Raw genomic sequence first — 26,333 nt, forward strand, 5'->3', positions numbered from 1 at the left:
TCGAAAAAAGTGTTGTCTTGACAATTTAAAAGCTTGAAAAATGGAGAGCGATGCACTATTTTTGTTGATCTGTGTATATGTTCTATCCGAAACTAATCAAAAATATCAAAAGTAGGTAAAGTAAATCCTTCCCAGTTCTTGAGAGGAACACCCTTGAAGAGTATCGGGGCCGGCATTTACAAAGCGGATTCAGTGGCAGTTTCATTCGCAACTTAACCCTCTACAACCCAACCCAGCCTTTAGATGGACTTCGATTTAAAAAATCGCCAAAATCAATTTTTCAACCAATTTTTGATCTTTAAAAAGCATTGGAAAGAAGAACTCTTAAAATTTTAGAAAGTTTATGGGTTGAATGTTTAACTTGTTTTTTGTGACTTTGTTTTGTTTTTAAAAATGTATTTTTTCAGGGGACAACTTTAACAGTGTTTTTTTTAACTAACATTTCCTATATTTTAAGTAAAAAGAAGTATGCAGTAATTTTTGTAGTGTCCCAAACTATGCCTTTACGCTTTTTTTACAATTTAAATGGTAATGGTGCCATTTTATAGCAGAAAATGTGAAAAACAAGCAAAAAATTGAAAAAGTGACTGTAAAAACATGAAGAAATTAGATAGGCAAAATGCGAAAACAAACATAAACTTAAAGATAAATGCAAATTAAAATACCAAAAATTAAACAAGAAAAAGATAAAACAAGAGAAGTTAAGTTTTTAGTAGAACAAAAGTTGCTTAAAATGGCCTTCTGAACACGTGAAAATAAAAATATTCGAAAAAAACTGGGCAGTAAAGAGTTAATATTTAACATATGATAAGGTTAATGTTAACATTCCATAGGTCGCCTCCCTAAGGTGTCGTGATAAGGTCCAGTTTGTGACGGTACACTACCTTCCCTTTACTAAGCAATCGATTCCAGAAGGGAAAAGATCACCAGTTGTGTTGGTCCGAGCCGGGATTTGAACCCCGTTCTACCGCTTACGAGGCGGAAGCGTTTCCACTGGGCTACGTAGCTCAGTGACGGTACATAAAAAATACACATAGGGCTTTTAGGGCTCTATTTACAGTTTTTGAAGTTCTTGACGGAAGCCGATGATTTCCTTTATTTGGCTACAGAGATAAATTTAATGAGAGTAAAAAAACAAATGTGTTAAATAAAATACCAGGAAAACACATAATACCACATGAATTTAAAACAGTGATGAAAAAATAACACTTTTCGGTACTCAAAAAACAATGTTGAAAAAATCTACTAATTTTTTGTGTGTACTTTTATCAGTATGGAAAAGTAGAAACTTCATCACGTTTAAATGACAAGAAAAGTTGATAGTTTCACAATGGAATGAAAAATAGTAGTTTATGCAACAAGTTGCAAAAAGAGGATTTTTTCAGCACGAGTCGTACATTTATCCAACGAGGTTCACCGAGTTGGATAAATACGAAGAGTGCTGAAACAAACAAGTTTTGCAACGAGTTCCATACAACATTTTTTGCAATTCCAAAAAACACACACTGAGTGAAATTTTGTGTCAAATTTTCATGTATTTTGTCAATAAATCGTTTAAATCAAAAAAATGTTGAAAAGTGTTACTTTTTGAAACAAGTGCTGAAAAGTTCTACTTTTCAGTACTGAAATGGGTGCTGAAAAGTTCAGCATTTATTTTGAAAAGTGTTGCTATTCGATTCTGTTATTTTTGGTACAGAAAAGTAAGTAGTTTCACGACGGAATTGCAAAAAAAGTATTTCGTTGCTTCCTTCGAGAATGGTAGAAGCACGGAATTGCACCATTAATAGTTTTCAGCACTCTTTTTTTGTGCATCGAAAAGAGGTCCGTTGACTTACATTGGAATTGCAAAAAGGAACTTTCTCTATATCTTTCCAAAGAAAATAAGAAGACACAAAGTTTAAGATTTTAATATGTTTTTGTTGTATTATTTTGTATTACTAAACTTCACTATTCTTCCCTATGACTTATTTCTTCACTTGTTTGTTGCTTTTGTTGATGTTTGTTTTTCTTCTTCCAAGAGATAATTTTCCATAATTTGTATTGTGTGTGTGTGTTTTGGGCGCGCGCCTTCCATTAGGAAGCCTTTCTCCGTTCATCATATTGTTAGCAAATGTGGCTCCCTTTAGTTATGAGACTATTTTAGTTATTTTTTGTTTGCCGAGTTGTTAGGTTTTCAATATTTTTGTTTAGATTTTTCCTGTTGCCGATATCATACTTCGTGCATGCATTTTTCCAGAATGTTTGCGATTTCCTTTTTTTTTGTTTTTCCAAATAGTTGCTGCTGTTGCGACGGTTTGTGAAAAAGTTTTACACTTTCCCAGTGTTTTTTTGCTTTGTTTAGTTTGTAAATGTTCTGCTTTTTAATTTAATTGATTTTACGCTGTAATCTGCCTTACTCATAACTTATAATGTAATGAAATATACATGAATATTAGACTACTTTTTAGCATTGTTTTGTTTTTCTTTAATTTTTGTTTTTTTTTTTCTCTAGAAAGTGCTTCTAATGTATCAGTTTTCAACTTTTGTCTGTATGTGTGTGTGTGTTTGTTGTTAATGTTGCATGTCATTTTCATTACCTAAACAGTTCACGGAAGAGCGCAGCCTTCCAGCATATGAATGCAATTATAGAGAAGAAGTTAAAAACTGCTGAAAGATATAATTTCCCGCTTGTGTTTTCTTCCCCTTGTTAATTTACAGTTCTGTCATAAGACGGGCAACGGAAAATGGATTTTGCCTTAATTTTGATGCTTCTTGTTTTTTCCACGAGTAAAAAAATGTTGTTTTTTTTCTTCTCTGTTTTCCATTTAATTGTGTTGTATATAAATATAATAATAGTAACAGTTTAAAATCATATTCACTTTTGACGATTCGTACGTTCTGTTTCTCTCCTCTGCTCCCGGCGGTTACTTTTGAATGTGTGTATGTATAGGATAGTGTGAGTGAGTGATAGTGTGGGTGGTGATACTTTGCGTAATGTTTTTCGGCTATGTATACTGTCGGCGTGTTTTCCTTTCCTTTTTTACTTTATACATTGACCTGACTTTATTCCAGCTTATTTTTTTTTTGTTTATCAGTTTCCTGAAACTCTGAGTGGCCAGAGCCGATTTGGATGCTAAATTTCGAGAAACATTCAAATTGTCTAACCGCACACATCCTTCTTAGAGGATGCGCACGTACTGCGTGGTCTCAAATAAACCGGTAGTAATAGGGTAGAGTTGTGTGTGTGTGTGTTTTTGTGTTTGTTTTTTTTTTTTTTTATTCCGGGTGTGATCTTCCTTCGAAAAGAAAGGATGATTTTATTTTAACTTTTTTTTTGCGGAGCTTTTTTGTATTTTTTTATATAAATTTAATCTTTAATTAATAGCGCTATAGATCATCAGACGACATAAAAGAGTTTTGCGATTTTAGCTCCTCTAGTCTACGAATTTGTTGCCGTAGATACATAATCCTGAAAAAAGTAAAAATAAATGGTTATGTATTTATCACACCTGGTAGTTTAATTGAATATCGATTGGCGTTTCGCCAACACTAACCATTTGAAATTTTTTTAAATAACATAAAAAGTTTATAAATATCGAAGTATTTGAAATTTGTACTTCTGCCAAAGCCATCTAGCGACGTGGACGACCCAAGCCTTTCGATCCTCGCTAGTATTACGATTGTCGGTTTCCCAAGCAAAGCGTTCATGGTTAAGGCTCCTTTGCCACTCGTGGACGTAGAGAATAACCAGTCTCATCAGTGTCTTTTGACAGAGTCAGCTTCGTGAGGTGTTGCACTTGGAGAACCTGAAGCTAATAACTTTAGATTCTCTATAGTTGCACTCGGTCAGATGTCGAGGTAGTCGATAATTCGATTTACAAAACTCGTTCACCTTTCCAGCTCATTGCACTATCACAATTCCTTCGAAGCCGACGTTGAACCCCCTTCAAGCCAGCCTTGATCACCTTGTTCAGTAGCGTGTCCCAAAAAAAACACGAAGTCAAGGAAATCGATGTGCTCAGTTCTCAAATGATAGATAATCATGTTAGAAACAACTCTCTCATACATGAAAACTTTCGGAAAAATCGTTTTACGATGTTCCCTGAGTATTTTTTTGGAAAAAGTCAATTTTTTCGACAATTTCACAAAATCTGCTTAGAAAAAATGAAAAATCCTAAAATCAGGCGATACTATAAAATGATGATCTGTGGTCCAATAAACAAGTTAATGTATCGATTTGGCATTGTAAAACCTTGTTTTTACTTTCCCGGTAGCTTCTATGTTAAAAAATAGGAGTTTTTGCTATACTTTTGTTCAATCTTTTCCCTCGGTATTGTACACAAAAATTTCCTCATCTGTAAGGATACTTGCATGTGAATACAAAGAGACGAGTTGTTCCTTTTAATTCCGCTATATAAAAAACGCTAAAACTGCCTGCTAAAACGCTCAACCAAACCACAGATACTTGCATGTTGTAGGAAATTTTGCGCTTTTGTTTTTTTTTAACATTTGTACACTTTAAAAATAACCCTGCAAGGTTAGAAAAAACACGAAATTTTAAAATGAACAATTTTGTTCTAAATAAAATAATGACCCTTCTGGGTCAATGTAGATTCGAAAAGTACATTAAATTGCTCATAAAATTACATGTTCCAAAAATTTTTACAGTCAAGTAACGGCATATGGGAGAATTTTTAAACCTTTTTTAGTGTTTTTTCGATGAAAAATACGTTTTTTTTTCAGAATTCTGAGTGCGCCATCAAATCGGGCGTCTAATTTTACATAAAACTCCTTGACACCAAATTTCTATCTCATCACCGTTTCAGGCTGCAAATTATTGAAAAAACACCTCTTTTTTCGCATGAGCATGATCATGAGCATGAGAGACCACCCATGGTTGTCCTTCTCCGTTGCTGAACAGGACCGCAATACCCTATCAACTCAACTGATCATACGCATCAACGATCTAGTGATGTTTCTCTTATCAACAGCATGTATGAATGCGCTGAAAAGATAAAACATCAAGATCATCAAAACTAGAGCCGAAGAAAATAGGTAACAGTCGTTGGCCACCAACGGCGCCCGCCATGTCAGTTTGTAGATCTCGAGGGGATGGGGCGGGAATGTTAGTAAGCACAGGTTGCTACCAAAGGTGGGTTCTATACGATATCCACACCCCCACGTGTACCGGAAAAACTACTTCTACTTGGGAATTTGTTAGTAGGAAAGGGTAATGGTCAGGATTCATCATAGAAGATGATGATGTGACCCAAAAATCAATAAGTCTTGTTTATATGGTGATGTATTATTCTCAAGACAAACAATCTGATGCTGCTGATGAGACAACTCCCGTTTAATTGTTATTAAGTTTCATTAATGTTTATAATCTTAGACAGCCGGCTGTGGAAACATAAAAAAAAAAGAAAAAAAAAACAACCAAACAAAACAATCACGACGCAACGGCCACGACGCGCACTTTTCGACCGTTCCAAATCAACTGCCAGATTCTGCAAAACCGAGCGCACAGAATCATCTGGACAGAACCGAAAAAACACGAAAATATGGCGGAAAGAAGACGACGAAAGGGCCACGAGGCGCACTTTTCGACCGTTCCAAATCAACTCTGAAAAACACCTCTTTTTTCGCATGTTCAAAAAATGGAAGGGGTCGTACCGCCTCTCCGTCACGAGATATCAAAAAACGGACCTCGGATTCGTGATCAGGGACAAAAGTTACCCCTTAGAACAAAGTTTCGAGCTAATAATGTTTAAAAACAGATGTGATATAGCCTCACTTCAAATTAGGGTTTAGTTTCCTTTAATTGTGTATGCCAAAGATGATTAATTTCAACATTTTTAGAAATTCGATATTCTATCTTTACGAAAACTGGAATATCTCAGCTCAGAATTGATGAAACTTCAAAGTTCTTCTGCGGAAAATTTCCTACAAGATGCAAGTATCCTTACAGATGAGAAAATTTTTGTGTTCAATACCGAGGGAAAAGATTGAACAAAAGTATAGTAAAAACTCATATTTTTCGACATAGAAGCTACCGGGAAAGTAAAAACAAGGTTTTAAAATGCCAAATCGCTACATTAACTTGTTTATTGGATCACAGACCATCATTCTATAGTATAGCCTATTTGAAATTTTAAGATTTTTCATTTTTTTCTAAGCAGATTTTGTGAAATTGTCGAAAAAAATGATTTTTTTCAAAAAAAAATGCCCAGGGAACATGGTAAACGATTTTTCCGAAAGTTTTCTTGTATGAGAGAGTTGTTTCTAACATGATTATCTATCATTTGAGAACTGAGCACATTGATTTCCTAGACTTCGTGTTTTTTTGGGACACACTATTGGTCAGTTTGTGCTCGTTCATAATCTGCCATAGCTATTCGCGTTTGACTGTATCGGAAGCTGCAATCGATATGAAATGATGTGTGGGAACATTGTACATACGACATTTCTCAAGGATATGTCGGAGCAAGGAGCAAGTTGGACTGATTCACCTTCTCGTAGTTCTTCCGCATCTCGTTCTCTAGTTAGTGATTCTTTAGATTGAAGGACCGTTTCCTGCTGTTTAAGCCCTTGTTTCTATCGTGTCACGTTTTAATCGGTTGCAATCTTCAGCTTCACCGCATAAGCTGCTTGAGGTGACAGGGCACGTTCGTCACCCTGTCGCATCGTCCAGGTCTCGTGGCTATAGCGGCCTAGACCGGTAGTCAGTGCTTTCTAGATGGTCAGCTTCGTGTGGCGTTGCACTCGATCCGAAGTCTTCCGTAATCTGAAGTACGAACGATTGCCAGCAAAAATACGAGTCAGGATTTCTTTGCTAGTGTAGTTGTCGGCGGTTACCAGCGATCCCAAGTACACGAACTCGCTAACCTCATCTAACGCATCACCATCCACAGCAGTAGAAGCGAGACCTGGGGGCCGACGCCCAACGTTATGCTTGTCAGTCGGGTGTAGGCATCTCTCACCGTCCCCAAGTTTCTTGTCACAGTGTCGATATCATCGGCAAAAGCAAGCAGCGGGTAGGACTTGTTCACAATCGTGCCAGTCGTTTCGATGCCCGCCCTTAGAATAATGCCCTCAATGACTAAGTTGAACAGCGCACAGGAAAAGCTATCACTTTGTCGCAGATCCTAAGGGTTCCGCTAATTCCCCAGAAACACCGTACTCGTGCTTAATCTGCCGTAGCTGCTCGCGGTCGAATGTATCATAGGCCGCCTTTGGATCGATAAAAATGTTATGTGTAGGCACGTTGTACTCACGGCATTTCTCAAGGATTTGTCAGAGACAAAATATTTGGGGCGTGATAGCCCCTTGGATTCCCCTTGGTAAGGCCCCACGATCCTCCTTGCATGGGGTGACAACTGACGGCGACGGATCTGGGAGAGGATTTTGTAGGCCACGTTGATAGGCGCAATGCCGCCGTTCAGCTGATCTTCCTTTTTGTAGATGGGGCACACGACACCATCCATCCATTCCTCAGGTAGCTTCTCCTTTACCCAGATCTTAGAAATCACCAAGTGGATCGCCCTCACATACTGATCTCCTCCATATTTGAAGAATTCACCGGGTAACCGATCCTTGCCGGCAGCTCTATTCTTCTTCAGCTTCCTGATCTCCTTCTACACCGTCTCTAGGTCAGATGCCGCCTGTTCAATACCTCGCCCTGCCACCTGTTCAATACCTCGCCCTTGTACACGAAAAGGTTTTCCTCGGCGTTCCGACAAGTGTTGGCTAGTGGCGCATATTCTTTACGGGATCGGTTAATCTTCTCGTTCTGCCGGAACAGCTGCTCCATTTCGGCGCGATCGCAGTCTTCCAGCTGGCGATTCTTGAGCTTGAAGACCGTTCTCTGTTGTTTCAGCGCTTGTTTGTATCGCGCCACGTGCTCATCAGTTGCGGCTTATTAGCTTAACCGCCTCGTCGAACCAGCGCTGCTTTCCAACTCGGACCGTATCGTACCCACGACACCTAGATCATTGAAATCACACAGTGAAGCGCCATCGCCATATTTGAAGAGCTCACCGGGAAACAGATCTTTGCCGGCAGCTTCTTGATCTCCCTCTTCACCCAAAAAGGTGGCAGCTTTTGTTTACTTGCTGACTGGCCTGGTGCTGGTACCTAGTATTTTCTGATCTGCGTATCGGCGCAATTTACCATACTTGGTCTGTCGACGGTCAATCTGATCTTCAAAGTTTTTAGTTTGTTAGAGTCAAACAACAAACTAGTAGAAACCCAGAAAAAATTGCAGAAAAAAATGTTGAAATGGTTTTAACGATTTTAAACTTTAACATTCCATTGCATTCGATAATTTGACCATTGGCGAAATGATCATCAGTAAAGTGTTACGGCGAATTGTCATACTCACTTCTGCTCTTGCAGCGTCGCAGTGATTTCCGTTATTCTAACTAAACTCCTAGCACATTTTAAATCTGCCGATACTTTGCTGCACTGCAGATCGCCCAGGATGTGGGCCTCCTCGGACAGCTTTTGGATCTGAAATGATCGGCCGATTAGTAGTGCTGATATCAAACACAAATTAAACAGAACTGCCAAAACATACCGTCTTCTCCAGTATCTCCGACGGCCACCCCGTGACGTGGGATATAAGATCGGCGCGGAAATACTTGGCCAGGCTGGGCGTCAGATTGGGCCCCTGAGATCGGCCGCCCTGGGACGAGGTCATCACGCCCTGCAGACTGCTCACGGCACTTGTCGTGGTCGGGCCCGCACCGTCCACTGTTGAAGTTAGTTACAGGTTAAAATTACAACTCGAATTAGGTACTTGTCAAAAGTTCTCGACTCACTCTTCCGATGGTCCGACGGCAACACCAGGTCCATCTCCTGCGTCGGCGTCGGTGGACCGTCCCCGGTCAGCATCTGGCTGCTGTTGCTGCCGCCGCTCAGGTTGGCCATCGAGCTGGACGAGTTCAGGTTCAGGTTGTTGCTGCCGGACTGCTGTTGGTGGTGGTGATTGCTGCTGCTGTGGTTCAGCCCGCCAAGGCCGCCGGGCGTCGACGGGTGCGACAGGTTGGACACGTTGTACAGGGGCGAGTTGAGGGCGTGTTCCCTGAAAGAGGATTATTTATTTGTTGATCTTTTGTTACAAGTTACCGTTACTCACCTCAAACTGTTTGATCCAACACTGCCGTCCACTCCGGCCGTTCCGTTCGGGTTCTGCTGCCGCGCGAGCGCGTTCGTGATCGTCTGCAGCGCCTTCTGCGGGTTCAGCTCGTTGTGTTCTATCGTTTTGTTGCCCGTAATCTGGGACAGAATCTTGGGCAGTCCTGCTAGCGACGACGACACGGTGGAGCTGCTGGAGCTGGCCCCGCCGCCGCCGCCGCCTCCTGCCGCCGAATGTGGAGAGTTATGATGGTGGTGGTGGTGATGGTGATGATGGTGCTGCTGTTGTTGCCCTGGTGGACCGGGCGCGTTCGAACCCAGCATCATATCGCCGGCCATGTGCTGCTGCTGCTGCTGGTGCTGTACGGATGGGGACGAGGTCGACAGGGAAGTCTGATAGCTGCTGGCTGAGGATTGATGCTGGGAGTGGGCAGGCATCGCGATTCCGCTCTGCGTCGAGGTCGGATTCGACAGCAGCCGGGGCAGCTGATTGGCCATCAGTCCTTGGCCGGCGCCGTCGTTGTTGGCAACCCCGCTATTGTTGTGACCCTGCTGATTGGTTGGCGTACTCGAGTGCGAATAGTTGGCTTCGGACGTTGGCGTCGAGTCCCCGGGGCTGATGTCCATGTCTGGGCCATGGTGGTGATGATCTGTGAACGGTGTGTGAAATTTAGAAACTTTGAGAGGCTGGAGATTAGCCTTAATCCTACCTTCATGTCGTCTCCGATGTGACTCATGGGCTGGCCATCGAATTCTCGAATTGCTACTGCTACCACCGCCTTTACTGCTGGAATGCTTGCCACCGTAGGACGTTGACCGACCACCGGCAGAGGACGAATACCGATCGTCCCGTTCGCGATCGATCCTGTCCCGGTCCCGTTCTCTCTCCTTGTCACGATACTCGCGGTGCTGATCCTTGGTAATAATCCTGCTGTAAAAAAATACATCCGTTACCAATCGATTCCCTCCGCAAACCCCCACTCTCTCAACCCAAATACCTCTCCTTCTCGATCCACTCCCGTGGCTTCTCCCACTGGGAAACCTCCGTCTTGCAGTTGTAGTAATACTTTTTCCCCGACGAGCTGACATGTTCGCTCCAGTCGCCGATACGGTTCACCCGATCACCACCGGCAACGCCACCGCCGCCACCACCAGCTCCAGCACTGCCACCGCTTCCACTTCCACCTCCAGCGCCGCTACCTCCGCCGCTGTTCACTCCGCTACCACTTCCCACACCGCTCACCCCACGATCACGATCGCGGTCTTTCGAGCGGCTCAGTCTCCTGAAAAAAAAAAAAAAAATAACTAACTTAATCCACCTATGTGGTTGGAGCCTTCCTCACTTGTTACCAACAATGGCTGATATGATGGAATTATACAAAAATTTCATCTATTTTTAAGATCCGGAATAAAAAAGTTCATAAATATCACATAAGTGGATATATCTCGAGACAGGGTTGCCAGATTTTCAATGTTTTGAACTCGTTGGAAAGGTCTTCTGATAACCTAACCAACGATGGGTTGGATGGTGGATCCGGACATAGTTTACATACATTTAAGTGAGATCCGGCTTCAAAAAAGTACATAAATGTTACTTAAGTGGGCATATCTCGAGACAGGATTGCCAGATCTTTAATGTTTTGGACTCGTTGGAAAGGTCTTTTGATAACCTAACCAACGATGGGTTGGATGGTGGATCCGGACATAGTTTACATACATTTAAGTGAGATCCGGCTTCCAAAAAGTACATCAATATCACTTAAGTGGGCATATCTCGAGACAGGGTTGCCAGATTTTTAATGTTTTAGGCTCGTTGAAAAGGTCTTCTGATAACCTAACCAACGATGGGTTAGATGATGGACCCGGATATAGTTTACATACATTTAAGTAAGATCCAGATATATGTGAAAACACATTTTTATACATAACTTTTGAACTACTTATCGAAACTTCAATCTGTATAAAACTCGATCTATGGGACCCTAAACCAAGTCGACTGCAACAGGTTCGGGTCAAACCGGTTCAGCCAGTGCCGAGAAAAGTGAGCTAGTTTGTTGGTCACATACATACATACACACACACATACACATTACACACAGACATTTGTTCAATTTTCGATTCTGAGTTGATATGTACACATGAAGGTGGGTCTACGACGTTTTTATACCAGGTTCATTTTTAGAGCAGGATTATAGCCTTACCTCAGTGAGGAAGGAAAAATAACCCCATCAATCAGCGATTACCACTCATATATTCAAAACAAACCTTCTGCGGTCACGCTCCCTGTCCCGCTCACGCTCGTCCGAGTTGGAACTGGAACCGCCACGCTTCTCCGACACCGACAGCTTCAGGCGCCGGTCGTGGTTCGAGCGATGGTCCGTGTCTCGGTCAGTCCGGCTGCGTTTCTCCTTTGGCGATCGTAGGGAATCTGTGCGCGAAACAAGGGTTTTACCATCTTCCCTGATGCTGATCAAAGATCGAGTAGACATCACCTGAATATTTATCCTTCTTGTAATCTCGGTCGCGATCCTTGTCGCGCATCTTGCCCATTCCACCGTACTGGTAGCGATCACCGCCGCCGCCGCCGCGATCTCTGTCCCGGTCCCGGTCGCCCCGGTCTCTGTCGCGATCGCGGTCCCGCGGCGAGTCCAGATCCGGCGAGATGGATTTGTAGTTGCCTGTGGGGCAGAAGATTACAGTTAGACCGAGGTTAGTCTTGAGATTCCTTAGATTTCAACGGCATACCATTTAGTGATCCTCCCGCAGGGGAATTGTCGCGATCACGTCCATAGCCACCTGATCGGCTAGCCTCTCGTTCGTAGTCTCTCTTAGAGGCATACTTGGAGTTCTGGAGATGAAGGATTGAAAATTTTATCTGTTAAAGGAATCGATTTAAACTTGGCATGTTGATATGTGTAAAATAAGAGATGAAACCATTCTTAAAACACTGAACGAACTAATAGTGGGTCGATAAAGAAGCAGAATACACTTTAAAAATGAATTAGAGGACAACTTGTTCTAGCGAGTCGAGTCGGTGTAGTGAGCTAGGGCGCGCGCCAGAGTTTTGAGCGAGTTGTGGCGCTATAACCACGGCAAGTAGTGTCCAGGGCATTTGTGGAAATACGATGTCCCATCCAAGAGGGTCCCGGAGCACCAAAGCTTCTTAACATGGTGCTCCCAACGATTCATTGCTGTAACAAACAGGAACGTGAGCGGGGGATCCCCACGTTTCTTCCTCCCCTGTAGATTCAGAAATGTATTGTGGTTTGAACATTCATGCTCAAACTCAATCCACGTCATCGAATCATCTTTGCGGTTAACTTTACGTAGTTGGCCTGGCCGCTTTAACGTTTTGTGATGTTTCAATGCAATCTATTGCAAGAGGATGCTAGGCGTTAATCAACCTAAGGCATTTTCCAGGATGCCCTCGAAAGACTGGCTGCGCTAGGGTTAGATTATATTAGATTAGAGGACAACTTGTTCTTAACCGTAGAAGCAGACCCTAAGTTCAACGCGAACAGTTTGAAGCACCTGATCTGGAGACGGTGAAGAGGAAGTTTAAGCAGCTGAAGAACAACAGGGCCGTCAGCAAATATAAGTTGACCGGTGAGGTCTTCAAATATGGAGGAGAGCATATTACTGAGATCATCAAATTTGAATTCCTGAGCCAAAAATCAATGTTGTTTGACATGTCGGAAAGTTTACTCATGAAATTACCGAAATTAGTCCCTCGGAACCATTTTACGGATATTCCGGGTTGGTGGCCAAATGGCACCAAAACGTATTGAAAATGTTAAATTTGAATTCCTTAGCCAAAATCAGTGTCGTTTGTCATGTCGGAAGCCATATTAGACTTGATGTAGAATTCGACATCCGTTTATGTGTAGTCGGTTCCGGAAGGTAACCAATTCATATCCATAGGTCCGGGATCAAAGGAATATGCCTAATAAGTCCAGAACAGGTCTTGGAGCAAATTGGGATGGCTTTTCTTAAGAATTTATGATAATAGCCATGTTTTGAAGATTGGGTTGCATACCCAAACAAAAACCTTCCCCACTAGGTTCCGGAATATCTCAGTTGCCAAGTGACAAATTCCGGATTTCTTTGTAGATTCTGAAAAAAAGAGATTTGTCCGGTTCTTTTGATGGGCGAACGAACTTATTTGGCCAAAAGAGGCTAAAGATACAGCATTTTAATTTTTTTTTTCGGTAACTCGCATCAGACGTTCGGACTGTAAGCCCCAGGACCGGGCGTTGAGTTGGATTGTTGCTGTGTCAAAACCCTTCCACCTTACGCAAGGAAGTTCATGAGTTACTACCATAGCGGCGATCACGGACCCAGTTTTTTCGCTCCGGCAGATTCCTGAAAAAAAAAAAATCCCGAGAGTACAACATGCCCACACATATCATCTCCATCGAATTCAGATGAAGTTTAGGTACGAGAACGAATTTACGGACGAACGGACCCTGCTGATCTAGGATACCGTGAAGCGTGTGATATGTCAGGTACGAGTATTCTTCCCATCACACCAACGGTGACGGTGACGGCTTATCCAATGCGCTATTCAATACCGACTTGGAGGAAGTTGTGCGAAGAGCACCGACACTAAAGGCACGATTTGTCACAAGTCAGTTCAACTACTTGCTTATGCCGACGACATTGACGTTTTGCGACTGTGATTGAAACGTGATGGATTGGGTTGGCCAAGAATACGAAGAATATAAAGTACGTACGTAAAGTGTAGGGGCTCCGAGGGCAGAACGGTCGCCCAAGGTTCTCCCCACTAGTTAACAGCAAGGTATAACATGGACTCGCATTCAAGCTGGAAATCGTGCCTACTCTGGATTACGGAAAATTGAACCTGAATCGCAAGTACAACGCCACAGTATGCTGTATTGGAACAAGACACAGGTAATATCAGTTGTAATCTACGACTACGAGACATGGACATGGAGTGTGCGAGCGGAAGATACAACGAATGATCTACGGTGGAGTTCACCAGCACTACAAACTGAACGCTACGATTGAAGAGCCGACCATCGTCAACCTGACAAAGGTCCATTATTATTTCATGTGTGGTATGTCATCTATTGAAGTTGACGTTATAGCTAGCGACCAAGATATGATTATCCATTTGCCGCATTGGTGGACGCAAAACCTTGCACATTTTTTCCAAGATCTGATACTCTACAGAGGTTGCTTTTTTCTATGATCGATGACAGGCGGATATTTTTTTTATTCATAACTTATTTTTATTAGGTCCTTTTAGGTGCTGTGACCAGGTTGGGACCGAGGATCAGTAAAACAATATATAATAACAAAAAAAACTCCTTAAATTCCATACTTGGAGATCATGTAACTGACGAGGGTTACTTGGTCCAAGCGGGTCTTGCAGGTCTTGAACCTGCCGATGTACTCGGAGAAAATCCCCCACAGCTCAGCCGAACTGTAGAGTACCTCCCCGGCTTCCTTCTCCGTGGCTCCACCGTCTCGGGGGCCACCTTGGCTGCTTCCTGCGGGGCGAGGGCGATCCTTCGATTTTCCGTCCGGAACTGCGCCCGGCAGCGGATGGAACTCCGCCGGCGTAAACGCCAGAACTGCTGGACTCTGCTTCTCCGCCTTCCTTGCCGGCGGTTTCGACGCCTGCTGGCGCCTCCGGATGAAGTCTGCACGCTTAGGGCAGCTGCGGTCCGTGGCTTCGTGGGCTCCAGAGCAGTTGGCACACCGCTTCGGCTCTGCTTCTTGGACTTTGCACTCGTCCGTCTTGTGGGGACCCCCACAGTTGTTGCACCTCCCTTTCAGGTGACAGTTCCTGGTTCCATGGCCCAGCTGCAAACAGTTCCTGCACTGGGTCACGTTCGGCCGCTTGTTCCGGTAGGCCTCCCACCGGATGATAGTGCTTGCCACAACTTTCATTGCAGAGAGCTTCTTCAGATTGGTGTATCCCTTGGGGAAGACCACAATGTACGGAGTTTCGTCCACGGTGTACTTTTCCTTCCACTTGATGACATGCACCTCCAGCGCGTCCAGCTTGAGATCCCTCTTCAGCAGGTACTTGACCTCGTCCGGTTTTAGTTCATCAGGTAAACCACGAAGAACTACCCGATGATTTCGTTCGCTCCGCCGTTCGTGGGTGTAGAATTCCACTTTCTTCCTCTTGAGGAGCTCCTGCAAATTGTCAAAATCTTTGACAGAGAAGCAGGTCACCTTGGTTCCAAATCGGGTTAGTTTGTAAATTGGGTTGAAACCAAAATTACAACTTTCCACTATCGCCACGAGCTTGTAAAAATCCTTGGTGTTCTTCACCACCAAAGGTGGTTGGTTTTGTTTACCTGCCGACTGGCCGGGTGTTGAAACCGCCGGGGCGTCTCCTCCTCCTGCTGGGCTGGCATTGTTGTTGTTTTCGTTTTCCGCTAGCGGGCTGAACTTGTTGTTATTGAGCACATTCTGCTCCACTTTTCCTTCTCCGACGACAGCTCCGGTGATCTCAGGGGTCTTCTTCCGCTTCCGATTTCCGGGGATGAGTTGGAAATCATCCGTCTCGGAGGTCTCTTCCACCTCCATCCGTCAAACAACTCGAGGCTGTCTCGGAGCTGTCAGAGTCAAGTCTGATGACAGGCGACTATGATGACAGTCCAATATTAAATTATGTCGTTACACGAATCAAACCATCCACTTTAACGACCCTCAGGTTTTTTTGTGGTCTCTATTGCAAATTTCTGCTCGTACCTTGGAGTCCGAAGGCTTGACTGGGGAGGGCACCCAAACCTCTTTCTACTACAATGAACCATCCACCCCAGGGTTCGAACTGTCGACCTTCGGATTGCGAGTCCAACCGCCGCCAGGCCAGCGATTCCGCCGGAGCCGGCTTGATTTGGTGTGGTATGTACTTATAGCATGGAGACGACTCCTACACCTGGAATAACTTTACGGCCCAACAACAACCAAGGCCGGGACTGATGTTTTATTTCCCCATCCGATGGAAGGTTGGAGCAGATGGGAATCGAACCTATGACCTTGCGCTTACAAAGCGGACAGCGACCTTTCGGCCAAGTCCAAGTCTCAGCGCCGTAGAGGGCAACCATTCTAATCAGTGTCTTGTACAGGGTCAGCTTCGTGGCGAATTGCACTCGATCAGATGTCAAGGTTTTCCGTTATCCTAAGTAGGCGCGATTCACAGAGTGAATACGAGTCCGGATCTCTAAGCTGGTGTCGTCGGCGATCCCAACTACACGAATTCGCTCACCTCCTCCAGAAAACCGCCATCCACAGTTAAAGGAGGTGAGGTTTTGGGGGCAACGTCCTTTGAGCCCTCCCTCTCATGTACTTTGTTTTCTTCGTATTCATGGCCAATCCAATTCGTCTTGCTTGCGTCTTCAAGGCGGTGTAAACCCTTTTCACCGTCTCGCTACTATATCGATGTCGTCCGTTGCAGGTAGTTGGACTGCCCTGTTGCATATCGTGCCTCTCGTGTCTATACCCGCTTTTCGTACAACTCCCGCAAGTCCGATGTTAAACAGCGCATTGGATACCACAGCTATTCGCGGTCGACTGTATTGTACGCTGCCTTGAAATCGATGGAGATGTGATGTGTGATGATGTTGTACTCACGGCATTTCTTGAGGATCTGCCGGAGCGAGAAAATTTGGTCCGTGGTGGCAACCAACGCAGCCCATTGGAGTCTGCGTTTTTAGAACGACATTTTTCCATTTCTGTCATCGCGGCGCAGATGTAGATCAGTCTTAAGTTGAAAGCCCTAGATATCCGTCCACAACGTGCTGCTGATTCCAGAGTTGACCACAAACCTGATTTCTGTAGGTCAAGTTGTTGAAAAAGGAAACAAGGTGATCTTTGCAGTCTGAACGTGCACGAACTGAAGCAGCTCAAGACATCCAGTTCAGCGACGACGGCATCAGTGATTGCAAGGTATGTGCCTTCGAAAAGCAGACGAGACTGTCGTTCGGGAAGGCCGGGTGTCGAGCTTGAGAGCTGTTGGAATTAGTCCATTCCGACATCTGCGAACCCATGGAGGAGACGTCGATGGGAGGGAAGCGATATTACAGCACCTTCATCGATGACAAGTCGCGGCTCATCCACATCACCTTCCTGAAGACCAAGTCAGCAGATGGATTTCTGGGCATGTTCCGGTCGCGAGGCATACTGGACGCAAGCTGAAGACAGTTCGGACGGACAACGGTAAGGAGTACACTAACCGATTGTTCCAGGATTATCTCAAGACGAATGGAATTCGGCACCAAAGGACGGCTGACTATACGCCCGAGCAAAACGGGAAGCCCGAGCAAGTCAACAGATCTATCGTTGAGCGCTCCAGGTGCACGCTCTTTGAAGAGAACCTAGCGTAGAACCGACCGACGAAGGGACACGTGAAGACTCCAGAGGAGGTCTGGTTTAGCAAAAAGTCAGATTTGTCCCCTGCGCATCTTTGGAACATCGGTCGTGGTCCATATACCGAAGGCGAAGTGGTCAGGAGCGCGCGAAACTTGTAGTAGTTGAAATATTTTCAATTGGAAACAAAGATGTACCCCGATCCAATGTTTCAGACAATCCCAGCTCTGGACCTGCGCCGGCAGACGATCGACAAGGCTTGATTGAAGCTGGACGTTGAAGTGAACCAGCAGCTGTACTGATGATCCGTGTACTGTTTGCAATCTGCGCTGTGGACGGATGCGATGCAGGAGGAATACGACTGTCTGATTAAGAACGGCACGTGGGACCTTTTGGCCCGACATCTCAACCGGAAGATCGTCGGCTGCAATTGGATCTTCAAAACGAAGCGTATGACGTAAAGACCGCGTTCTCAACGGCGATCTTGAGGAGGAGATCTACATGCATGCGCCAACCACCAAAGTTTGCAGCGGGTGGCACAATAAAGTCTATACGGTCTCAAGCATGCTGCAAACCGTACTCGTCAAACAAGGATTCACCAGATGCAATACGGACCCTGCCTGTACAAAAATGTGAAGGCGGACAAGTGCTGCTATGCTACTCGTGTACGTCGATGGTTTGACCCTGGCCAAAGATGCGAGCGGACTCCATCAAGAACTAGAGAAGAATTTCAAGAACAGTCAACTGGGCGACATCCATTACTATCTCGGAATCGAGGTCGAGCACGTTGACCAAAGTGACTTCTTCATCAACCAAGCAAAGTACATCAACCAGGTCGATCAACAGTCTGAGCGATGTGAAGGTCTTCAAGATGCCCTTAGACCCTAGGTATCTGAAGCGGAAAGAGCGCCAATGCCGGACAACGATAAGTATCAGAAAGTGAACCTTATCCAGTCGTCTGTACTCTAGTACTCTGTCTACATCGGGGATCATTTGAAGTTTATCTTTTGCAGCAGGGCAGATGCAGTTTGATCACTACTATTTTAAACGTCTTAACACTTTCCTGTGCAACTGTTTCAGAAGAAAAAATGATTGCTGTTATGAACAACTTTGATACGTAAATTATCTACTGTAACGAAACATAAAAACTATAATAAATTTAATATTGATCAAGCTTCCAATGAAAACATTCAAATACTAAACAATTTACATCACTGATTAATTGCTCATTAGTCTTCATAGTAGCTTTAATTGCACTAACTTCTTTAAAGATAAGTGCATTACCGCTCCCTCTAGAAAATGGACAGAACTTTTACCCAACTACTAACTGTAATTTCCTTCCTCCCAAACGAACCAAGTTTGTAATTCGTTTTATTTACTGCTGCTGCTGCTGCTGACTGGCTCAGCGCAAAACTTATCCGCGACCTGACAAGAAACTCCAAAGAAGAGAAACAACACACACATTACTCGGCTCTAGCTCTGGCTGGCTGGAGTTGGTGAAAGAAAAGTGTGTAAAGCCTATCCAAGTCGAGCGACGGCGACCGAACTGGCGAAGGCTAAAGTAATATGTTTAGAGGAAGACCCTGATTTCAGCTTAAGGAAAGGGGGTGGTGGGGGAGCATGAGGGTGGGGGGAGGGAAACATGTCGGCGAAATAAACTCTAGCGATTGATTGGAAGAAATGGGTGGGCTTTGCGGAGGTGGTTCTGGGTTTTTTCACCGGGAAAAGGTCGCTGGAAGAGGATGGTTCGACGGGAGATTGTTGGGTTTTGGGAAAAGTTTGGGGTTTTGGACGAAAATGACAATAAATTGCAGGAAGAAAAATCGATTGATTTGACCCCGCAGGTTTGGAGGAGGAAAAAGGGGAAAGATGTTTTGATTTTGGTCAATTCCGGCCGATAGTTACCTGATACTGATGGGATTGGTGGTACCTGAAGGGAAGAGAGGACAAAAACACGAAACCATTAGTTATTTGCGAAAAAAATCGTACACATTAATGTCCAGTCGAAAGTCGCAAAATGACAGCAGCAGAAAAATGAAGGCTTTCGCTGCTGTCAAAGTTTGTAAACTTTCGACGTCGATTTTCTGCGGGTTCGCCCTGATCGAGGGAACCTTCGGAATCTGGGCCAACCTGTGGCAGAAGATTTCGTCGGTTCCCCTGGCCACTGATCAACCCCGGAAGGATGGAAATGAAAAAAAAATCCAATTTTACCCATCATTTAGTAAACGTTGCGGTTTCCTGGCATGCATTACCATTTAATGCACACCGTGTTGGCCTGCCGTCGTGCTGCCTTCAACTCTTCCAACTTGGCCAATCTGGTGTTCCGCGGACCGGATGTCGCTCCGCGGTTCCCTTATCAAAATCGCTCCCCAAAGGAGGAAACGAAAAAAAAAGACGAAATGGGTACAACAAAAATTGCAGCAGCCCCCGTCTTCTTCTTGGCCGTCGTCTTGCTCGCCCCTCTTCTTCCTCTTTTCTCTTCGTTCGCCTGCGTACGTGCGTGTGTGTATGAGTATGTGTGTGTGTGAGGAAAGGCTGTGCTCTGAAAATTTTCTTTCTGGCTTTTCCACTCCGAGGTCGCCTCGGCCGCCCGGAAGTGCCCTTTCGGATTGCAGTGGCCCCGGATTTCTTTCCTGATCGCGCGCGCTCCTACTAGTCTGTGATCCACGTAGATTAAATTAACACAATTTTCTTCTTTACTTTGCAGCTCTCTCCGCGAACGATTGCTACGCCGCCATCACTCTGTCGAATAAACTCGCTCGCACCAAATTTCGACTGACTTGCGGCGGGCCAGGGATGCCAGCTTGCGCCGAAAGTCTGCAAACATCCCGAAAGTTTGACACATTTGACTTTTGTTTACAGAAATCGATTACAAACCACGAAAATAAACAGAAGCAACAAACTTTTTATCGACTCCTTTCAAAATATCAATCGAAACTCGACCAAACGTCAACAAAATTTACACAAACAAACTTTTTGAAATCTGCCAAGCTCAATCCAAAATCCACCCACCTGGCATCGCTGCCAACTTGGATGACTTTACAAGCTGGTGCCGTCCCGCTTGCACTGCTGACAAGCGGGCCCATCGAACGGTACAGGTGAGAACGAGAAGGGGCTAGAATTTCGGGCGAAATTGCGTGTGACAGCGCACTGCGAGCTGTCATTTTGGGTGAAACGTCTGACAGCGTCTGATTCGGACGCCATGGGTGGGGGATAGGAAAGTGATACTCAATGATGAAAGTGGTACACGCTCCTTGAGAGAAGCGCAAAATTGGGTAACATTTTTATATTGTTCGTATGTACCGTCATCTGGGACAAATCGGGTTGCATAGAGTTATCACGTGCGGATGTATTGCGTGTACGTACACGAAAAAAAGAGTGGTTAAATTTTGTCCGGCCAGCAAAATCAAATGGTGCGCTAGTGTGTGTACGCGAAACGTCATAAAGCTCTATTGGGCGACGCAATATTGCAGCCTGATATTTTGAATCAAAAAATTAAACCAAGACAAGCATTTTTAATAAGCGCATTATTCCATGTTTGGCCCTTTTAAAATCAGTCAGTCAGTCAGTCTTGATTTAAAAAATTACAAAATATTTTTTTTTGGAAAAGATCGGGAAATTTCACGAATGTTTTATGTTTTAACATTGAAAATCGGACCATTAGTTGCTGAGATATCGATATTAGAAAATGGTGGGTTGTTTTGGTGAGACTTAGACTATAGTCACTCATGGTCACTATTTTTAAAAATCGAAAAACTGCAATTATTTCGAAATCAAACTTTCGACGGCTATATCTTGAAAACAGAGCCCTTTATCAAAAAATCTGTAAAGAACTTTTCGATTGGAAATTTTTACATTCAAAAAAATACGTCAAATTTGATACTGCAAAAAATTTCGATTTTTTCCAAAAATCACAATTTTTCAAAAATTCATAACTCGGTGGCAGATTTTTTGACCATGTTTCTCTATGGCTCAAAAGTTGCGGGGTTTTGTCCCCTAAAACATATCAAAAAATCTCGAAAATCAAAAAATATGTATTTTGGGAAATTGAGCTTTTTGTGTTTTTTTTTTCTCAATAGTCCTCAATAATCCCTACAACTTTGCCGAAGTCATCAAATTGATCAGAAAATGTACTCAAAAGTTACAGCTGTTTGAATATGTACGTAATATTTTTGTAAGGACAGCTGCCAAAATTGTATGGAGACTTGTATGGGCGAACCAATGATACAAAATAGCTTCTTTGGTCATAGAGAAGGCCCCCACCAGGGTTGCGAATGAGCGAGCGCTCACGGAAGGCTTGCTCGCTCCAGCTGGAGCGTGAGTTTTTATCAGGTAGCTCGTTTTGCACTCACGTGAGCTGGTGAGCCAAAGTAGGTAGTTGTTTTTTTCCTGTTGAAGCATCTGCCTGTTTGAAACGAAGTTTCCAGAACTATCTCATCACAGCCAGCAAAAACAAACAAGAAAGTGGTTGAACAAACAAAAGTAAGCAATGAAATGGATTTGGTCAGCGAACCGAAATTGACGTTCTATTTAAAATTTTGACATTTTTCGAACAATTAACAAAAAACTAAATTCATAATGTAAACATTCATTGACGTGATGAGATGCATTGTTTGTTCACAAATCAAATCCATATTGGACCATATTGTATAGTTGTTATGTACAGAAAAAAAATTGACAATTGGGTACTAAAGCCCTATGTCAATTTTTATGTATAACGGTAAAAAACACGATTAAAAACCATTTCTGATCACTTTTTTTCATTTTAATGCGAATTAATTTTTTTGACAAGACAACATTTTTTCGATAGATCAACTATGGTCCCCTTGGAACGAGCTGTCAAGTAGGAGCTTTTCTGTCAAGAAGGACCGCGAGGTTAATTTTTCAAAATTGATTTAAAAATCCATTTTAAACTCTATGTAGTCGTACAAAGGGTCATTGTACTCAGAAAAATAAGCTTTATCACTGTAAACAATAATATCAGCAATCTAAGCTTCATTTTAGGACCCAATTTATGTATATTTTTTTTAATAATCTTTTAAACAGTTACAATCATTCATGTTCAAAAAATCATATATAACTTGTAATAGAATATTTTCAGAGGTTTGGTTGCGGAAGTGTTGAATAAAATCCACTTGTTAGAAGAAGAGCCAACCTTTTTGTGGTGAAAAATATTGACAATTCATTTGATTTGAGTCAAAAGAGTTATTTCAACCATTAGCAATTTTGAGGCTAATATTTAAAAATAGAACTGTTTCAAAAATGTTACCCTATTTTCTGAAATGTCTGCCAAATAAAAACTAACCTTATAGAAATGATCATCCGTTTCTTATCACTGAATCATTTAAAGATTTAATAAACGGAATAACTTTTTTTTTAAAGTAGCTCATTCTGACCCGCAATCTGGAAATGTAGTCAAAATACTGATTAGGTACATTAAACAGTTTAATGTTATATTTTAATCAACGAAGCATTTAACATTGAATCGAACTTACCAAAGCATACTTCCTCTTGAACCAATTCATTGTTTTGTAAGTTTTTCTAAAGTTTACAGGCCCATTTATTAGGGCGTCTATACCCCTCCCCCCTCACCTCTCTGCTGCAATGAGGCCTTTAAATTCTAAAATATTTATGCATTCAACTGTATGTCTAAAAAATGATTTGACCCTTGCGAATCCAACCTTTTATCTTAAAACATGGTTGATGAAAATAAGCTATACCAATTCATATATCATAAAATTTGTTCACAAAGTCATATTTCCTCAGCCCTACTGCACCTTAAATAAAAAAAACCGTCTAGAATAAAAAAAAACTTTTTCAAAAACGTTAAATGATAAGCGACACGTCCAAAATGAGCGCTCCGTGAGCGAAATATGAGCGCGAGCGTGGAGCAAACGCGAGCACGGCGTGTTTTCTGGGCAACCTTAAGGAGAAAAAATATTCATCGCTACTTTCAAAAGTGTCTTATAGGAAATTTTCTCAGCTTTCCAATGCTTCTTAGAGCGAAATGTTTCATAGGGAAATTTCTGAGCTATCTATATTTTAAGTTTTTTGTTTTAAAATCCTTGATCATTTATTGGAAACTTTCAAATAACAGTCCAGGAAACTTGTCAAATGATGTGTTTCATGTGTTATTTACTCATCAAAATGTGCAAAATAAGACAAGAAACAACTTTATAGAAGGTTGCAAACCGCTAAACATGTTGAAAATTAAGATTTAACAGATTTTTTTAATATGTGTGATTAAATCAGAAATTAAAATCATAAAACCGCATTAACATATTATTTTTACAAGAAACAAATAGATTATTACATAATTGTTGTGTAAAAATAACACCGGACTGCTCTGATTCAGCTTGGCATTAGCTGATACAAGCGAAATTTTCACAGGTTTGAGTTTGATGGGGTACAAGATTTGTATGAATAAATATCATACTTCCTTAATCAGACATTAACCAGTTGCATGGATACAAAACATGTTTAATACTCGAAATTAAACTGCAAAATACTGTTGCAAGCTTTAGGAGAAATACTTTTCATTAGTATGAAATGATTGTTTTAGTTTTTTTTGTATTAGGTAAATGATCAAGGAATTACCAATATTTCAGAATTATATAAAACTTTCATCTTCAATCTCATCTTGAAAAATAAATATTTCTTGATTTTTGTTGAAATAGTTTGGAAAAAATGTTTCTTTTTGATTTTTTTGTAAAAATAATATTTAATTTTTTTTTTCAAACAAAAAAAAAAGTTTGTGACGGTGTTTTCAGCATTCTGAATTGGAAGACTCGAGTTTTTCTGCTACTTTTAAGTGCATTTTCAACCGAAAACTTTTTATAAAAAATTATCTTTATTTTATACTCATGAAAATATGACTTTTGAAGCTTGCAACAGTAATTTGTAGTACATTTTGGATTTTAAATCATATTTGTATTTATGTTTATGATTAATGTTTGCTTAACCCTCTCACGCCCATGGTTACTCCAGAGCACCAAAACTTTGAACTCAAATATCTCGGAACTGACACAACTTTTCATGATGCTTTAAGTTGCAGGTGTTCATGTAGAATGTATACTAACATCTCCCCAAATTTCATCAAATTTGGTTAAGCACAAGCAAAGTTACAGTGTGAAATGTAAACAAAAATGGGCCAATTTTAGGGAAAAAAATAAGACCTGTTTTCGAAAGCCCGTAAAAAATACCAAACACAAAATTTTATGAAACAAAAAATGTTTTGCTATCATTTGAACCTTGGACAAGAACCCCTGTGAATAACATTGTGAGTTTGGACCGGTTTTAAGTGTTTTTCAACCTTTTTCATTTGGTGCACCAGAGCACCACCTAGGCATATGAGCAACTAAATATTCAGGAGCTCTTTTTTCTAAATTACAGAAAAAGCTTATTTTTATCAAAACAAAAGTTTATAAACGTTTTGACTATTCATAAACAAGACAAAACATTGTTATTAGACCGATAATTTTATTATTTTCCTCATTTTTCATGAAAATGGTTGTTTGTGGGTTTTGAATGAGCCAATCAAAGAAACCTGAAAATGCAGAGATTTTAGAATTTGTAGTTAATACTTCAGAAATATGGTCTTACAGCAAAGAATAAGTAGTTTTTAACACATTTCGAAGCGTTTTCAAACAAATGAACCAATAGATTTGAAGAAAACGAGATTTTGTGGTTTAAAAAAAAAGTTGCTCATCTTCCTGATGGTGCTCTGGTGCACCACTTCAAATTCTACTTTTTTGCCTCAATTCGATGTTTGTGGGTCAAAGTAAAATATTTCCTGCATTATTGTACCAAAATTAAGCCATTTACTATTTTTACGATAAGCAAACAGCTCTGGGCGTTAGAGGGTTAAGAAAATATCAAATTTATTCATTAAAATTAAATAATACCATTAACAATCACAAACCTGCCAAAATTTCGGTTGAACAAGCTAAATCAGAGCAGACACGTGATATTTGCACACAAAAATATGTAATAATCTAATAATTCTTGTAAAAATTATATTTTTACACTGTTTTATGATTTTAATTTCTGAATAAATCCCATATATTCAAAAACTCAGGCAAAACATAATATTCAAAATGTTTAGCGGTTTGCAATCTTCTACAAAGTTGTTTCTTGTCTTATTTTGCACATTTTGATGAGTAAATGACACATGAAACACATCATTTGATAAGTTTTCTGAACTGTTCGTATAAAGTTTCCAATAAATAATAAAGGAATTTAAAACCAAAAACCTTAAAATAGAGATATCTCAGAAATTTTCCGATGAAACATTTCGCTCTTAGAAGCATTGAAAAGCTGAGAAAATTTCCTATAAGACACATTTGAAAGTAGCGATGACTATTTTTTCCTGAAAAGTTTGTTCTAGAAAACACGCCGTGGCGAGCTGAAAAAATCGGAGCAAACATGAGCGCGGGCAAACGTGAGCTCGCTCGCTCAGCGCTCCTCCTCACGAATGAGCGAAAAGTGAGCGCTCACGAGCGCGTGAGGAACGCAACACTGGCCCCCACAAAGTTTGAGCCAAATAAAAAAAAAAGAAAAAAAATAATGGTCAAAATCGGCCGATTTCGTAGAGAGTTGTTCTAAGGCCTCATAACATGAAGGTCGGTGCGTCTTGATTTTGGCCTTTTCTGAGTTTCTCAACGATTTTGAAAATCGGACCATTAGTTGCTGAGATATTGACATTAGAAAATGGTGTGTGGTTTGGGTGGGACTTAGAAAACATCAATTTTCCTGTTTTTAAACCTTTGCATGGCAATATCTCAGCAACTAAGGGTCGTATCAACAAAGTTCAAAAAAGCTAAATATAGAGAATTTTCTCAGCTTTTCAAAAATATTTTTTTCAAAGGTGGGCA

At 41.9% G+C, this 26,333-nt stretch overlaps 1 protein-coding gene across 2 annotated transcripts; it reads right to left on the reverse strand.

Moving 5' to 3' along the window:
* Nucleotides 1-1,896: 1,896 nt before the first annotated feature.
* Nucleotides 1,897-20,233, reverse strand: LOC6036737 (WW domain-containing adapter protein with coiled-coil homolog). 2 transcript variants are annotated; one of them, XM_038252797.1, is made up of 12 exons: nt 19,672-20,233; nt 19,366-19,390; nt 11,860-11,962; nt 11,607-11,792; nt 11,380-11,542; nt 10,113-10,397; nt 9,825-10,042; nt 9,116-9,764; nt 8,799-9,061; nt 8,555-8,730; nt 8,360-8,487; nt 1,897-3,448 (listed from the first exon to the last, which is right to left on the reverse strand). In XM_038252797.1, exons 1-12 carry the CDS (start codon nt 19,713-19,715, stop codon nt 3,367-3,369), a joined length of 2,322 nt encoding a protein of 773 aa, XP_038108725.1. In that variant the 5' UTR covers nt 19,716-20,233; the 3' UTR covers nt 1,897-3,366. The 2 variants fall into 2 exon arrangements, with proteins under 2 accessions (XP_038108725.1, XP_038108724.1); XM_038252796.1 differs by having other exon boundaries at nt 9,825-10,045; nt 19,672-20,232.
* Between the last annotated feature and the right edge of the window lie 6,100 nt (nt 20,234-26,333).

Source organism: Culex quinquefasciatus, chromosome 2 (assembly GCF_015732765.1).
Source record: "Culex quinquefasciatus strain JHB chromosome 2, VPISU_Cqui_1.0_pri_paternal, whole genome shotgun sequence".
NCBI classification, from domain to species: Eukaryota; Metazoa; Arthropoda; class Insecta; order Diptera; family Culicidae; genus Culex; species Culex quinquefasciatus.

What these genes read in the sequence shown, in the direction of transcription:
- LOC6036737 (XM_038252796.1), bottom strand. Translation starts at nt 19,715, where the DNA reads ATGGTAATGCATGCCAGGAAACCGCAACGTTTACTAAATGATGG. An exon ending in ACCAATCCCATCAGTATCAG is followed by an intron (nt 11,963 to 19,365) that starts GTAACTATCGGC and finishes CTTCATCTCCAG; the next exon opens with AACTCCAAGTATGCCTCTAA. An exon ending in AGGGAGCGTGACCGCAGAAG is followed by an intron (nt 10,398 to 11,379) that starts GTTTGTTTTGAA and finishes TTTTTTTTTCAG; the next exon opens with GAGACTGAGCCGCTCGAAAG.